General features: G+C 46.5%; 2 protein-coding genes across 5 annotated transcripts in view; one reads left to right on the top strand and one right to left on the bottom strand.

The window, feature by feature from the left end:
• The window catches only part of zdbf2 (zinc finger, DBF-type containing 2), a 15644-nt gene extending 8464 nt beyond the window's left edge, over positions 1-7180 (top strand). For 3 of the 4 annotated variants that reach the window (XM_024265441.2, XM_024265442.2, XM_036210851.1), the window contains exons 3-10: positions 127-161; positions 237-267; positions 476-572; positions 840-991; positions 3205-3778; positions 3854-3979; positions 4046-4383; positions 4478-7180. In XM_024265441.2, the coding sequence (XP_024121209.1) occupies positions 140-161; positions 237-267; positions 476-572; positions 840-991; positions 3205-3778; positions 3854-3979; positions 4046-4383; positions 4478-5438 (2301 nt within the window). In that variant the 5' untranslated portion in view covers positions 127-139 and the 3' untranslated portion in view covers positions 5439-7180. The remainder of the gene's footprint in view (positions 1-126; positions 162-236; positions 268-475; positions 573-839; positions 992-3204; positions 3779-3853; positions 3980-4045; positions 4384-4477) is intronic. The other variant, XM_036210852.1, reaches the window with a different exon arrangement.
• A 1487-nt stretch (positions 7181-8667) lies between these two features.
• Positions 8668-14192, bottom strand: dytn (dystrotelin). The gene is made up of 13 exons (XM_036210853.1): positions 14135-14192; positions 13869-14061; positions 13713-13798; positions 13178-13257; positions 13037-13108; positions 12798-12961; positions 12622-12733; positions 11567-11697; positions 11378-11495; positions 10585-10631; positions 10370-10511; positions 9808-10297; positions 8668-9381 (listed from the first exon to the last, which is right to left on the bottom strand). Coding segments are annotated over exons 1-13 (1728 nt in total). The 5' UTR covers positions 14136-14192; the 3' UTR covers positions 8668-9289.
• Between the last annotated feature and the right edge of the window lie 1795 nt (positions 14193-15987).

Below are 15987 nucleotides of genomic sequence, written 5' to 3' on the forward strand. Positions count from 1 at the left end.
GGGGGGGGGGGGGGGGGGGGGGGGTTCACTCATCCCATCTCTATATATTCATCCAATAAGCAGCCTGGCACTGCATTGAGCCACATTTCTTACCTGAATTCTTGAAGCATCATTTGTGTGTTTCAGCGCGACCCTCAGGATGAGCGACTCCTCTGATGACGGTAATAAAGCAGATCCGAGCGCTAACATCACCTCAGCCTCATTTGTGTCCCCTAACTGTGCTGTGTTACTTTCAGATGATCCCAGGACGACAGACTTTGGAAACAGGTGAGTGGCTTCCCTATTGGTGTTCTCATTCATCCACATGTCGGTAACTTGTTGGTAAGAAGAGACAATCAGAGAAATGGCAGACTGAAAACCAGAGTTCCCCGACTCTGATAGAGAAGACCAGAAGTCCAGATGCCATGACTCACCCTCAAGACTCAGCGAGGTCCAACAAAATGATCAGGTGATCCACGTTCTCTGTCTCTGACAGGATGTGGGCGGAGCCTCAGCCAGGTCCATCTAGGAGCACAGTCAGTAGACAGGGGTACTGTGGGTGCTGTAAAGTCCTGTACAGCAATCTGGATCAGGTAGAGAGACACCTGAGTGTGATGACATGAAAAGTTTCAAAACCAGGACTTTCTGAGCCTGGTCTTCGAGATCCACCATGCTGCCTGATTTCTAGCTCTCCGATCCCTCTTGCCACTGACTCAGCAGTTTCCACATTGATTGATTGAACACGCCTGATCAGATAATCAGCAGCAAGGAGTGCATGGAGTTCTGGCAAACAGGCGGGAGTAGATCTTGAGGACCAGGATCGGGCAGCACTGGATTAAATCATAATGCTTCTGTCACAGCACCTGTCCAGTCTCAGACACTTGGATTCAGTCCAAGCATCCTCCAGTGAGTCGAGCAACCTTTCAACGAGCCAACGCGGCACCCTGACCCTGCTGGAGCGCTTCCTTCAGGACGTTCAGCAGTATCACCCTCACCACTACAGTGACCACAGGTATGCTAAACAACTCTGGAGGTACATTAGGACTTCGCAGACCACTTCGTGGGTAAAGTCAATGCTATAAGATCTAACATTTCATCTGTGCAATACTCTGGTTCTAACAGATCACCAGCATTGGTTTTACCTGAGGAAACACTGGGGAGTTTAGATCCAAATATTCTGGATAACTACAGACCTGTATCCAACTTACCGTTTTTAAGTAAAATTATAGAAAAAAGTGTCGCTACTCAACTTCATGAGTTTTTAAATAACAAAAATATTTTAGAAAAATATCAGTCTGGTTTTAGAATGAACCACAGTACAGAGACGGCTCTTTTAAAGATCGTTAATGATCTTAGAATTAATTTAGACTCACAGAAACTCTCTGTTCTGGTGCTGCTGGATCTTAGTGCCGCCTTTGATACAGTAGATCACCAGATTTTATTAGATAGACTTGGGAGTCTAGTGGGCCTCTCTGGAAATGTCCTTAAGTGGTTTTATTCTTACCTTACAGACCAACACTTTTATGTAAGTATGGATACATGCTCCTCAAGAATCCATGAAATAAGTTGTGGGGTTCCCCAAGGGTCAATTTTAGGTCCCATTCTTTTTAACTTGTACATGTTGCCTCTTGGGGATGTCATCAGGAGACACGGCGTTGACTTTCACAGCTATGCTGATGATACTCAGCTCTACATCGCCGTGTCTCCTGATGACCTTGAACCTTTAAATACTCTTTTAAACTGTATTTTAGATATAAAGTCATGGATGGCAGAGAACTTCCTTCAGCTCAACCAGGACAAACAGAAGTTTTAATCATCGGTCCTGAAGACAAGAGAGAGAGAATTTTAACTCGTTCTCAGAATTTTAAACCTCATTCTGTGAGAAACCTGGGCGTTCTTTTGGACTCTGAGCTGAATTTTATTCCTCATATTAAAAATGTTGTTAAGACAGGTTTTTATCAACTAAAAAATATCGCCAGAGTCCGCCCATTCCTCTCTCTTGCCAGCACAGAGGTGCTGATGCTTTTATTTTTAGTCGTTTAGATTACTGTAATGCCCTGCTCTCTGGTTTACCTCAAAAATCTCTTACAAACTTACAATTATTACAGAACTCGGCGGCACGAGTTCTGACGAGGACCAGGGGGCGGGAACACATTACACCAGTTTTAAAATCGCTGCATTGGCTCCCTGTGCGTTTCAGGATTGATTTTAAGATTCTTTTAATGGTTTATAAATGTTTTTATGGTCTTGGGCCTTCTTATTTAAGTGATCTTCTTTTAAAGTATGAACCCTCGCGGACCCTGAGGTCCTCCGGCACTGGCCTGCTAGTGGTTCCTAAGGTGAGGACCAAAACACATGGTGAAGCTTCGTTCTCTCATTATGGTCCTCGCCTCTGGAACAGCCTGCCGGAGAGTCTCAGGGCCGCAGAGATCATAGAGGTTTTTAAGAAGAGGCTCAAGACTCACCTTTTTAATGCTGCTTTTAGTTGATATTATCTGCCTATTTATTAAATCAGTTATTCATTTATTTTATTTATTCATTCATTTATCTTTCCTCTTTATGGATTTTATTTAATATTTTATGTATTTAATCTCAATTTCAATTTATTTATTTTACATACATTTTACATACATTTTATGTATTTAATTCTATTATCTTATTGTCATTTTACCCCCAGTGTTTCCTGTGGGTTCTATCATATCAGGGCTTGTCTGTTTGGTCTGGGTCGTTGCCGTGGTTCTCGCCCTTGCTGGGGCGGCTGGAGTCCTGCACTGCAGCCTCACCGCTGTGGAGTGGACTCCGTGCTGTTCCGGTCGGGGTGGGCGCCGTGGTGATGTTCCTTTGACCGAGCTGGCTCCTGGTATGATAGAATCCTCAATACTGTTTCCTCATAGCAGAGCCAAGCCATAAGTTTATTTTACAAGTTTGTTTTTTATTTATTTATTTATTCATTGTGTGATGGGTGTATGTGTTATGGGGAGGGGGTGTGTGTGTGTGAAGAGTGGGTTGGGCTTTTACCGTGTATGTGTTGTTTTTAAATGTAAAGCGCTTTGAGTTACTCTGAGTATGAAAGGCGCTTCTATAAATAAAGTTTGATTTGATTTGATTTAGGCCACACCCCATGCAGTGATCCTGGGTCTGTTTGTTTTACGACTTTTGGGTCAGAGGACCGTCACAGCCGCGTTGTGGATTCCTGACTGTTTTTTGCATGTCCGTCTCCACCAGGCCATCTCACACCGATCTGCCTGTGGTTTCTGGCATCCTCCTGCCAAAAATGGAGGTTGAGGAGATCCTTTTTTCTGCTGATGAAGGTGGTTCTCTGGGGAATTACAGCTCCCATGATGCATCCTGTCAGTCAGCCAATTACAAAGACTCGGGCCGTCACAGTCGATCAGGAAAGGTTCAAGAGAGGCTTTCTTTGCCAGTCACAGAGCAGGAAGCAACACCAACTGATCGGCACGGCCAGTCACGCAGAAGAGCCCCGCCCCTCGAGCCTGTTGCTCTGCCTTCACCGTCCCCTGCTCCGCCATCGGTTCACAGGAAAGCATACAGGAAGACCAACAGGAGAAAAAACAGTGACTCCTCGTCCTCACCAGAATCCAAAAGGCACCCCCTTTCTCCGCCCTCCCTGAAGCTGCAGCTCAGCACAGGTTTGGGGGCAGGTGTGAGTCCCGAACAGGGGCTGCCCCCTGTTACCGAGTCCAGGCCCTGGCTGAGCTGGCAAAGGAAAAGGAAGGAGACGCACAAGGAGGCCTTCTCCTCTGACAGCTCTGACCCACTGCAGCAAACAATTGAAGAGGTGGGGTCCCGCCCATCATCACGCCCCACAGGTAAGCTGACTTAAACTTCACCCTCTGTGTTCTCTGGTCTCCAGGTCATTCAGGTGTGCTGCTATGGCATCAGCTCCACTAATTACCAGCAGGAGGAGCCAGAGAGCATCCACCTGAGCCTCCCTTCATCCATGGCAACATACAGTGCAGACTGGGACTTGGGAGTGCAGGTACACGTCTGTCAGCTGAGCCGCTGGGATGAATCTCTCATTCTGAGTCCAGATGTTTTTCTACAGGGCGGGGTGGATGCATCTACACCTGTGCAGCTCAGGCTGATGGAGAAGCACAATTTCAGCCACCTTATGGATGTGCAGGTGGAGCTGGAGGACCGCATGTACTCAGAGCAGCTAGACTCTGCGCTGTTCAATTTGAAGGGTGGAACCAAACAAGATGAAGGCTTCTGGACTCTGCCCATTGAAGAGGTCCTGCCGGCTCCAGAAAACATCCCAGAGTCCTTCAGAGGGAAATCCTGGGTCCAGATTGAAAAGGAGGATGAGGAGAAGGTCAACAAGCTGGTCCAGCAGTTCAGACAAGGGAGATTCATCTGCTACTTCGACACAGAGTCTCTGGCCAGGTGATACTCTTCACATCTGTTTAATAAGATGCAACTTCACATATTGGATCTGTCCAGGTACAGCCTTTCATCCAACTGTGTTCATGTCTTGCAGGTATGGTAGGAGGAGCCAGAGCACCAAGAAGCCAGGTGAAAATGTGAGGGTAAAGCCTGGAAAGGTGCTTTCTTTGCTAGAACAGGACAGCGATGACATCACACATGTCAAGAGGAGGCGGACCTTCAGAACAGCTTCCAGGTGTCAGGTGGTGAAAGTCAGCCACAGTACTCAGACCACGCCATTGATAATCCCTGCAGTACATCTGCCTGCCCCAAAAGCTCCACCCACAACTACAATCACGGACAAGAGTGCAGCGGAGAGAACCCCCAACACCCAGATGTGGCGTCGCCTCCCTCCATGTTACTCAAACATTGTTACCCCTGTTCAACCGCGCACCTCACTAGTCTACCTGCTGTGCCCCCCACAAGACTCCACTGCAGCCCCAGTAGGGGGCACCATGTCCAGACGCAACAGGAGGAGACGGCGTTCTCCAAACTGGCAAACCTTAAAATACAAACCACTTCCTGTCCAGGTGTATGAGCCAGGAACCAATCGCATCTTGAAGAAATTTCCAAAAAGCTCTCTGTTGTACAAAAGCTCCGCCCCCCCTGTTCCCGCACATCCCTGCATTCGTCAACTGTTCCGAAGTCTTAGTCCAGACCTGAACTCCGACAGGCCGTCCGGGCAGTTGACCACTGAGGATTCCTTCCTACAGAGCGCGCTGAGTAGAGAGTCAAACCAGACTGTTATTGTCAGGAGGAGGCGGGGCACGGCTCAAGCGCTCATCCCTCCTTTAGGTAGCAGGGCGCAGCAGTACAAAGACAGAGAGGAGAGGACTAACCCCCCACCCTCTAAGAGCAGGTTTAGGCTACAGACCTTGCCCCTGCAGCCCAGGAGGGAGGGCCTTAGGCCAGTGTGTCCTGGCAGAAGACATCCTACATCCATAAGCCACGCCCCCTTTGGCTCCCATCGTGGGAAGGGTCAAAGGGGACGGGCCTACAAGAGGAGGGGAAGGTAGAGGGACACTTCAGAAGTTTGTATTGGTTATTAACACTAGTTAGATGGGTGGTGCCCTGCGACAGACTGGCGACCTGTCCAGGGTGTACCCCGCCTTCGCCCATCAGTAGCCGGGATAGGCTCCGGCACCCCGCGACCCCGAAAGGGACGAAGCGGTCAAGAAAATGGATGGATGGATGGATAGATGGGTGGTAAACCTGAAAGAGAATTTTAAAGCTAAAGTTTTTCAGAAATTATAATAAAAATGTTTTCTATGAAACTTTCAGCTTACTTAACCTTTCTTAAATTAAGGTCAGTGAAGAACTTGTTCTAATTTCCGATGACGACCAAAGCAGAAACAATCAGACCAAAGAATTCAGAAACGTTCCTGTCTATGACTTCAGTCAGAGATCCAGTCACGGTTGATGGGCTGAGTGAGAGTGATGGGTGAGTGATGCTGTGGGTACCTGCATGTTCAAGTAGAATGAGGTTTAATAAATCAAACACATTTGTGTGCATGACTAAAGCCAGAATCAGTGACTGCAGACGGTGACAGATTAAAAAAAGTAAAGACGTGCATGGTGCTCTCTGAAATGAAAAGACAAACAGGTCAAAGACAGAAATGAACAGAATGCAGGTTATTTTTGCCATCTGATTGAATGCTTATGTGGATCAAATACTGATACTTTTTGTGGTTTCACCAAAGAGCTGCTGATTGTCACTGATGTCTGCAGAGACTTTGCTTTCTTTACTTCTCCACAATCACATTGATTAAGGACTTTGCTACAGAGATTTCTTACTCTCTAGAGCGTGTTTCAGTAATGGTCACTCAGCCCTTTGACCCGACCTCTTCTCAGATTTTCTTTCATGGTCGGGTCAAACTTGGTCAAGAAAATGTTCGTTTTCAGCTCAGCTTGTCAGAGTGGCTGCATGTAGATCAACTCAGACCAGTTACTGTCATGTGTTGCCATGAGGTCCAAATCACAAAAAATAGAAACTGAATTGGCCTAATTTTGCTGGAGCTGAAAGAGATTTTATGTCCAGTCAATGACAATGACAATATGGAGCTTTACAAAACAATACATATTCTGTGAGGATGTTTATCATGGATATAATATGTACTCAATTTTGTAACAAGTGTCTTAAGGGCAAGCGTAAGTGGATTTTTATGGGGTCATCAGTAACCACCAAGTTTAGCCTTAATGGTCTGTCCACCCCGGGTTCAACTTCAGCCTTTTTTTTTTCTTAAAATCAATAAAGTTTCACATCAACATAAAATCAAAACAAACTACAGAAGACGCTGAACAGAGAGGCCAGAGGAAAAACGCAACTGATGAAAAAACACAATTACAGATTATATTATATAAGTAGATCCTGTTTTCTGGAAGAAAAAAGAAACGAGCAATATATTTTAAACAGAAATAAATGTCAGAAAGAATATTTTTTGTGGTACATTTAGAATTCCAAACCAAAACGTTGTAGTTGTGAGCAAGTCCAAAATAAATGTTGCATTCATAGTGTTTCCAAAAGAACAAGTGTTCTTTGTAATATTCAATATTTAGCTGGAGTTGAACTTATATTAAGATCAAAACCTGTTTTTTTTTTTTTTTTAATTCCTTCTACAGAGTATGGAGACATGGTTGTCTGGAAAACAAAGAAAAATGTCCCTCCCGCCAATTTTAACCGCACCACAGACATGTAGGGCCGCTGGTGGGACGGTGACGGGGCATCTCTGCGAGAAATCAGGAGATGCCCTGTTAAGGCCTTCTCACCAATTTTAACCGCACCCCTTTAGTACACACACCTCTAACACCACAAATATACACTCTAACAAGCAAACACGCATGCATCACACAAGGAAGGTGGGACCTTCGACCTTCTGTCCCCTACCCCATCCCTGGCGGGGGTGCGGGGAACCTCGGCCTGGTGGTCTGGTCTCTTGGGTGCCGGTCTCCTGGGCCTGGCGGTCTCCTCCCCACGCCAGGAGTGGGATCCCCGAGATTTAGCAGGGGATCAATCTACATCGGAGCCGGGGGGTGTCCAGGTCTCGGTGGTGCGGAGTCCGGTCCCTGCTTTCGAGAACTAGTCCTCTCCTAAACTCCATCAGTGGGTGTGCCTGGTCGGGCCTTGTTTACATCACTCCTTGGGGCCTCTGTTTCTTTTGGGTTCCCCTCTGCTCGGCGGGGGTGGGCGGCCCCTGCCCTGCTTCTCCACTGGACCTTCGCGGTGGGGGCAGGCGGTTGTCTGGAGTATGGGGTGGGTTGCCCTTGGGGGGCCCTGGCTCGTACCTGGGGTGGGGCGGGGGGGTCCTCTGCGCCGCTGGGTGGTGATGGGCTGCTCCTCGGGGGTTGGGGGGCTCTCCGGGGGTGGGGTCCCGCGTTGGCCCTCCTGGCGGGGTGGGGGGGCTGCTCCTCTGGCTGGGCTGGGGCCTGCACTCTCCGTGTTCCTGTGCCTTCCTGCTCTTGGGTGTGGGGGGCCTCTGCGGCGGTCCCGCGTGCCCCGGTCTGGGTGCTCGGCGGGATTGCCCGGCGGGCGGTTTCTCTCCGTGGCTCCATGGCGGGTGTTGTGGGGGATCTTGGCTGCAGCTGCTGCCCCGGCGGGGGGTCTTGGCGTGGGGATGGCCGGGCGCTCTCCCCCTGAGTACATTCCATCACCATCCACCTCAGTGAAACATAAACACTCACCTGAGCACAGGTATCAGCTCACCTTAGCACTAACCGTTTGTGTGACAGAATGAAAGTCTTTATCTGAATGGGTTTGTATGATGGAGTGTGTGAGCTGCTGTTATAGTTGACATGTGTAGTATATGTATAGTATATGTGAGTATGTTCAGTTTAAATGTAGAGACTATTTTGGCCAACAAGTGTGTGTGTAACTATAGAGTGTGTGTGTAGACAGGCCCCGCCCATTCTAGTTTATCACTTAGTCCTGGTTGTTTTATGATGTTGCTTCCCTCTGTTGCCATCTTCTTCTTCCTTTCCCCCCCCTTCACCCCTCCCCCACCCTCTTCCTTTTTTCTGTCCGGTCCAACAACAAAGAAAATATATAAAATAAAACATAATCAATATAAATAAAGTTTAGCATTAAATACAACAGGGGTTTATACTCAATAAATCCCTGTTGTGACAGTAAAATCTGCCCAACACAAGAAGCTCTCAGCCCACATCTGTTGGCTCAGCTGTTAGACAGGACAAGTTAAAAAAAAAAAAATGTTAGGTGCCTGAAAAAAGAAGGAAAATTCAAATAAACTACTAACATATATATTTTATTGTCTTAAAAAGGGGATATAATGTTACAGAAATATAAACATTTTAAATCCTAACCAAGAAAATCAAACGAAAGATAAACATTTTCAAGTAATGTTTTTAAGTAACATAGTTTTTAAGCCACAAACTGCCTTCAAGCTGAAATAACACTGATCTAAAGATCACTATTTTAAAAAAAATTCCCACTTGAGATGAAATTATGTGAAACAAAAGCAAGACAGAACAGACTAGCAGTGAGAAATGTGTCTGGATCATCCAGCGGGACAAGAATCTCAAACACGTCGCCTGAGCAACCAAGGAGCATCTTCATAGGAAGCATTTGAAGGTTCTGGACTTAGCTCATCGGTCTGGTTTATCCTGTGTTTGAACCATTCTTTGGTGTCTGGCGTCCGATCAGACTGTTTCTGTAAAACTAAAAGTTGTGAATGTCATTGATGACATGCATAAGCTGCAGGTGGCCTGAGCATCAAGACATGGACTTTGCTGAAGATCTACAGATGAACTGTCAGATGCTTTTAAAGCTACTGTTGTGGGTGCAGTCAAACAGACCCGTCACCCATCCATAACGGTGTTCCTCAAAACTCCACAGTCAGTCAAACATTATGGTTCATCTTTTGCTTCTTACTGCATCCACCAGATGATGTACGGAGCTTCCCACCTGTCCTCCCGCCTGCAGAAGCTCCGCCCTCTGCTTCTCACCTGGGCAGAAAGTAGAAACATGAATGATTATCTGTCAAATGTCCTGTGGTTCAGGAGCTGAACAAGTTCAAAGTGTCCTCAAACACATCAGCTGCCTTTCCCTCTCTGTTCCCTCCCTATGAGGGATTGATATTGTTAATTTAAATAAGAAAAATGTTGTCTCTGTTTAGTGGACATTAATGTAAACAGAGCAGAGCACATTTGCAGGGATTTGAAATCTCTTCCTTCTAACTTAACATGAGCTCTATGCTGGGGTTATCATTTTAAAACACATCAAATTACGTTTTCTTTAGTTTTATGGAGGTGGACTTTAATATGGTCTTAAAATAAAGACTTTTTAAATTAATTTATTGACATTTTGTGATTTCATTTTAAAACTAATCTTTTCACAAGGCAGTTTTGAAACTTTATTGGGTATTCACTCACCTGTCTGTCTTTCTGTCCACCTGTCTGCCTCCATTTCCACCTTCAGTCTGTCCACGACCTGCAGCAGCAAGTCCTCTAGACTGCATATCCCAGAATGCTCATCTTCCATAAACAATAAACTGTTTTGTCCCACTCCTTCACCATCCTCATCCTCTTCTGCTGAAGAAGGAAGACTGACGTAATCAGTGGCCTCCTCGTCCTCCTTTACCTCCTCGTCCTCCTTTACCTCCTCGTCCTCCTTTCCCTCCTCCTCCTCCTCCTCCTCATCCTCCTTTCCCTCCTCCACGTCTTCCCAGTCTGCATCATGTGTCAGATTTAGGTGAATTGTGGGAGATTGAGTTGTTTCACTGCAGCACTCCTCATCCTTCTTTTCTAGCTGCTCCTCCTCTTCCTCTGCTTTTTCTTGACATTCTTCTGCAGATGTTTCACTTTTTTCTTCACTGAGGAGATTTTCCTTTTGGTTTTGCTGGGACTCTATCCTGGTCAAAGCCTGAACCAAGAACAGGTAAGTTCATCTCCAATCTCCCTGATTCTTCCCATCCACACGCTCCAGCTGTCTCACCTGTGTCAGCATGTCACGGAGTTGGTTGTTGTGATGTCTGAGTGTTTCTAAGGTTCCCTCCATGTTGGCGCACCTGTCCTCCAAAAGGCTGTGCTCTGATTGGACAGTGAGCTGCCACGCCCTCATCTGCTGCTCCAGCAGCCTGTAGAGGAGGAAGAGGATGTGATGAAGACTATCACGGAGGTCTTCTCTATCTGTTTGCTCTTCACTCTCACCACTTGTCTCTCTGCAGGTTTCTGACTTCAGTCAGCAGGACAGGTGGCTGTAACAGGAAACACACCTGTTGCTTAGTGACATCACAGGACTCCTGAAAAAAGGTGTGTTTGAGATCCCCAGCGCCTCGCCTGCATCGTTGGCGAGACTAAGCTGCTGCAGGAGGGGGCGGAGAAAGGCGCCTGAGATGAAGGTGAACGACGATACTGTACGAGAACAAGGAGTTGGGGGTTGTCCTTAACATTGTCTGAAAGTTAATATGCCACTCCTTGTATGATTTGTGCTGTTGTGTCTTTTATATTATTTTTTAAGATATTTTAGAGTAAAACAGTTAATAAAATAGCCGCGGGATTCATTGCATGTGCACTGTCCAAATAATTAAATTAAAGTTAAGTTTTAGAGACAACAATAACAAATATAACCACAGATTATTTGAAATCTTGTTTATTTTTTCATCAGTGATTCACTACCTTCCAGAAAAAGTAAAAAAATACACCGATGTCCTTCATTTAGCGCCAGTTATTTCACACCGAACTACAAGAACTGTGTGGACACAGTTTCCCACAATGCTTTGTTTTGTAGTCCTAAAGGCGGCCTGCAGCCAGCGCAGTACCTATTTTCTGGCTGCGCTGGCTTAGTAAGGCGCCTTGAACCCGCCCCTTTCTCGCGATACTTCGTGACGGCGCACATTTGACGTCAGTGTAAGAAACTAACCAACATGCACTGCAATCCAGGCGATCTGCGCAGCGCCGGGTCCGCCTGCATGATTTGAAACACACCTAGTGATATCCTCACCTGCTGACATGGCAACTCCTCTGTCTGCAAAGCTTTAGATGAAGATGATGGCGGAAGAGGATCCTCAGAGGGGCTGAGAGCCGAGGTCGTTGGCTGTGAGCTGTCTGAAGGTGGTGAACTGCAGAGATCAAAGTTAAGATTCTAAAGAATGTTTGAGTGGATGAACTTTGATGATCTGAGCCTTTTCACCTGTTGTTCTTTTCTTCTGGCTCCACCCACATCTGAACTTTCCTGTGCACAATTCTTTGAGTGCGTCGTCTCTGCAACACGGCATGACGAGCGCTGCGCACTAACGAGAACAGAGACTCCCTCCAGGTGGGCTGAAGAAGATGAAGAACAGTTTTTGTTCTCCAGTTCTTTACCTGCTGATCCATAGCAGGTTTGGGGTGTGATTCAACAAAGCACCCCCCTTACTGCAGGAGATCCTCTGAAGGTCTCCCTACTTACTGCTTCAGTGTTTGGCTCACAGGCCAGCAGACAGGAAAGTCTACACCAGAGAATCACAGCTGCTGCCTTCTTTATTTTGGAAGATCAGTTCCTTCTGTCAAAAAAAAAAGCTTCTGACAAACTGGCCCCACCCTGATCCTTCAATGTCTCCAATGCTTTCATATGCAAGTTCCAAGTCTGGGTCTGAGAGTCAAACTTTCAAACTAGATCAGTTGTGGTCCAGGTGAACGACTGCCAAACTGCTGACAAATGAAACCTGGACTACTGGACATGGGAGAGGAGGGAGGTATGTTCTGCAGCTGAGAAACAAAGTCAGGAGTAAAGAATTTAGAGTAGGAAGCATGAAACTAGAGAAATGGTGGAGAGGATGGACAGACGAAAGGTAGATCTCCTGTGTGATCAGAGAACAAGACTGACAGAAGTAGCTTCTCGTTATTTTATCATGGAGTGGATGGAAGGAGGAATAGAGGAGGAGATATCCTGAAGGAGAAGTTTGATGAAAATGTTTCTGGAGGAGAAGACATGGTCAGAGAGGATGATCTCAGGTAGGATATAAAGCTCCATGGCCCTCCCAGTAGAGGTAGAGAACCTCTCCAAGGTCCTCCCCCTCCAATGGAGGAGAAACCACCCAGGAGGGTGAAAAGGGACTGTTTTGTAATGACTGACAGATAAATGTTTAATGGACATAAATGGGGATCATAGACATTCCATTGAGCAAGGTAGGTTTCAGAAGAAAGTCATTTCCCATGTTGTTCTCTAAGGACCCTCAGCGATCATCTTGTGTGTTTGGTTCTCACCTGAGAGCAGAACTCTTGTACCGGGTGGTGGGCTTTGTGCTTCCCTCTGCATTGGTCAGTCAGGAAGCAGCTCTGACACACATGTACATTGATGCACCTCATGCATCGATACCTGTTGAAAACACAGGTGAGATGAATCCAGGCAGATTCTCTGAGTGCTAAGGTGTGTGACTCACCTGTGCCCAATGATGGGGGCGGTCTTACAGCTGTGGCAGCGGACAGGGTGACGAACCTTCTGACTGGCGGTAAGCCGGAACAAAGCCGGTAACCATAGCAACGGGGGTGGCTCGCTCTGCAGCCATGTCAGCACATGCTCTTCACTAGCTGTCGGGGTCAGCACCTGCATTCGCACACCTTCAGCAGGTTTCCATGACAATGCTGAGTCAACTTAAGTGTGCTGTCTGTGTGATCGTACCCCATTAAAGCAGGCCTTCACAGCCACCTCCACACCCCCATACGCCTCACCGCCCTGAACCGCCAGAGGAACCTGAGGATCATAGAACTCTAGAACACAGAATAAAACATTGCAGGGAAGTGCAGTCTGAATGGGATTTACCTGGTTCAAGTCCTGCAGCAGAGACCTTAGTCCGGACTGGCTGACGGAACCCGAACCACCAGCTGAAATGCTCACCAAACCTGCAGGATATAGCCTTTTATTCTGAAGGGCAAAACTTTTACAGGCATGATTGCCATAGGCTGCTATTAGATTTCCTGCACTAATTGTGTTTAAGCTAGTGCTTCTTAACTCTGGTCCTCGTGGAACATGTCCTGAATGTTTTCAGTTCAACAGGTTCTACCGTGATCTAATACCCCTGCCACTATCAGGTTTCTGCAGAACTGTTGATAAATCTGGAGTTCTTAAGCAGGGAAACATGAGGAACATGCAGGACAGTCACCAAGAACTAGGGTTGGTAAACACTGGTCTGAACCCTTCGGCTGTTCAGTAGGGATTGTGTGAGAAACAACCTTATGTAAAGACGCAGGAGACTCAGATGGAGCGTCACTTAAACCTTCACAGGGACAGAAGCTGGAAAAAGGCCCAAACATTAATTTCTAGATGGTTTCCAGATGTGATGGAACTCCAGACTCACTTTGATACTTGGGCAGCAGGAAGTCAGCAGACAGAGCGACTAGAGCGGTCTGTAGAGAACGAACAGACACTTGACCCGTCCCAAGCCTGGAACACAAAGACCATCATGCAGAAGAGTCTTAAAGCATAAATGTGAACATTCTGTCCTCTGACCCACCTGTCAAACAACCTGAACATCAGACCAGATATCTCCTCTGGAGCTTCCTCAGGAATGTCCTTTGACGCATGATCAAACATACTGTTCAGAAAGTGCATCACTTCCTCCCCGTCCATCATGACCTCCTGCTGGTGTGTAGCTCCGCCCACAGAATCCAGTGCAGCCACGACATGCTGAACAAGCACTCGGTCCACTGCAAGACATAATCAGAGAGCTTGGTCCTCACTGAGATAAATTCAGTGATCAGATGAGAGTGTGTGACTGACTGTAGCAGCATCTCTGCAGGGACAGCAGCTTCACGGCAGTTTGATACACGTGCACGTGTACGTCATGCACATCTGAAAACCAAACAGAGAGGACTGAGTCCGTCTTCAGCAGCAGAGAAATCATCAGCAAACAGATCATAGAACTCAGAGTTCCTGACACACCTGACAGGCAGGAGTCAGGGATAACCTGCATAACCCCATAACATGAATACTTACTGCCTACTTCCATGAATCCAACAGGACCAGACCAGAGCTTTCTGCCTCTGACCTGCAGATCCAACAGAGCGCTCTCACTGAGGCAGTTTGGATCTGTTACGGTTCTGAAAGAAAATAAAAGCCTTCGCTGAGTTCTGAACAGAACAAGAGACAGAATGAAACTAGAGGATTACATGATCCTACTGCAGATTTGGATCATTGCTGGTTCTGACGAGTCAAACTGGTTCTAGTTTTGTGATGTAAAAGGAACACAGAAATATGCGTACCTTCTTGCCTCCTTTCAAGCTCAGAACCCAAACTCCTCAGAACCTGTTTCATTGCTATTCAGCCTCAGTCAGACTGCTGAATAATAGATGAAGGTGTTAATTTTCACCTGTCTGCCACCTCTCAGCTGCTGCTCGTGGACCAACCAGGAGCCAGCTGGTGACCATCATTCCTGCCTTCAGTCGAACTGTATCGATCCCTAAAGTTCTAAAGGGTCCTTGGTTATACAGGTTATGGAGTAAGCTAAGATGAACTGGTTAGTAGTAACAACAAATACTGTAGTAGAACTGATGAGGGAATTGTTTTGACTCCACCTGATTGGATAAAAAACGAATTTTACCCTTAAGAATCATTGGAACTAAACCAAACTATTAATTTAGTAAAAAAATGAGTCTTCATGATTCAGTAATGTTTGTTTTGGGGGCGCCGTAGACTTCAGTGAATTCTACTGGGTGGAAAAGGAAAAAAAAACACAAAAAATCTCATCTCCAATTAAAATTGAAATGATTTTCAATTATCTGAGCATGAAACTGGCAGATATGTTTCCATGGATACAGTAAGATTAATTTAACGGTTATAAGTGTTCATTTCTGAAGCATCTTAAGGAAATTGTTGTCTTTTTTTGCATTTGCCTGCTGGCGTGCTGCAGCATCATGTCAGCTCTGGACATGAAGCTGCTGGGGGTGACACCGCTCCGCTGATGTGGCCTGATGATGATGTCAACAAGGCTGCCACTGTGCACCAACACTCAGCGTCTTGTCCTCTTCTGCCTTTTGTTTGTCCTCAGACTGAAATTCTTTGTTTGATTCTGGCTCACTTTAGGTTCAAACATTGAGGCTTTTCTTCTTCTGGACTGAGATCAGCAACCAACATGGAGACGGTCATCCAGCTCCACCATCACACCGGCACGGCAAGACCAGAATCTGGCAGCTGAGAAGTTTCAGAGTTAGGGGTTTTAACAGGCACCCCCCGTCCCACATCTACAGCTTTGTTTGGGGACTAGGAATGAATCTTCAGATCTAAAGCACACTACCAGACCTCTAAGCATCTTGACTTCAGTGATACACTGAACAGCTGCTGGTGCTGAAGCAGAATCAAAAGTAGCTTAGATCAGGCAAAAGCAGCTGTATATAGAAAACTCATCTTTTGGTAAAGTCAACACAGAATGCATAACATCTACAAGCCCAACAGACCCACAACTACTTGGTGATTTCTAGTATTATGAGACACCTGAAGGTCAGATCCAACTCTGGATCATTGGCAAGACCAGGCGACTGCAGGCGGGGGCGGGGAAAGGTGCCTGAGATGATGGCGAATGCTGAGTTGCAGCGAGACTGAACCAGAACAGGAAGTCAGGGTTGTTCTTAACATTC

The sequence above is a fragment of the Oryzias melastigma genome, unplaced genomic scaffold, assembly GCF_002922805.2.
Source record: "Oryzias melastigma strain HK-1 unplaced genomic scaffold, ASM292280v2 sc00262, whole genome shotgun sequence".
NCBI lineage: Eukaryota > Metazoa > Chordata > Actinopteri > Beloniformes > Adrianichthyidae > Oryzias > Oryzias melastigma.

Coding starts and splice junctions, on each gene's coding strand:
- dytn (XM_036210853.1), bottom strand. Junction 12,962..13,036: donor TGAAGGCCTGCTTTAATGGG/GTACGATCACAC, acceptor GTGCGAATGCAG/GTGCTGACCCCGACAGCTAG. Junction 11,698..12,621: donor TACAAGAGTTCTGCTCTCAG/GTGAGAACCAAA, acceptor CATCTTCTTCAG/CCCACCTGGAGGGAGTCTCT.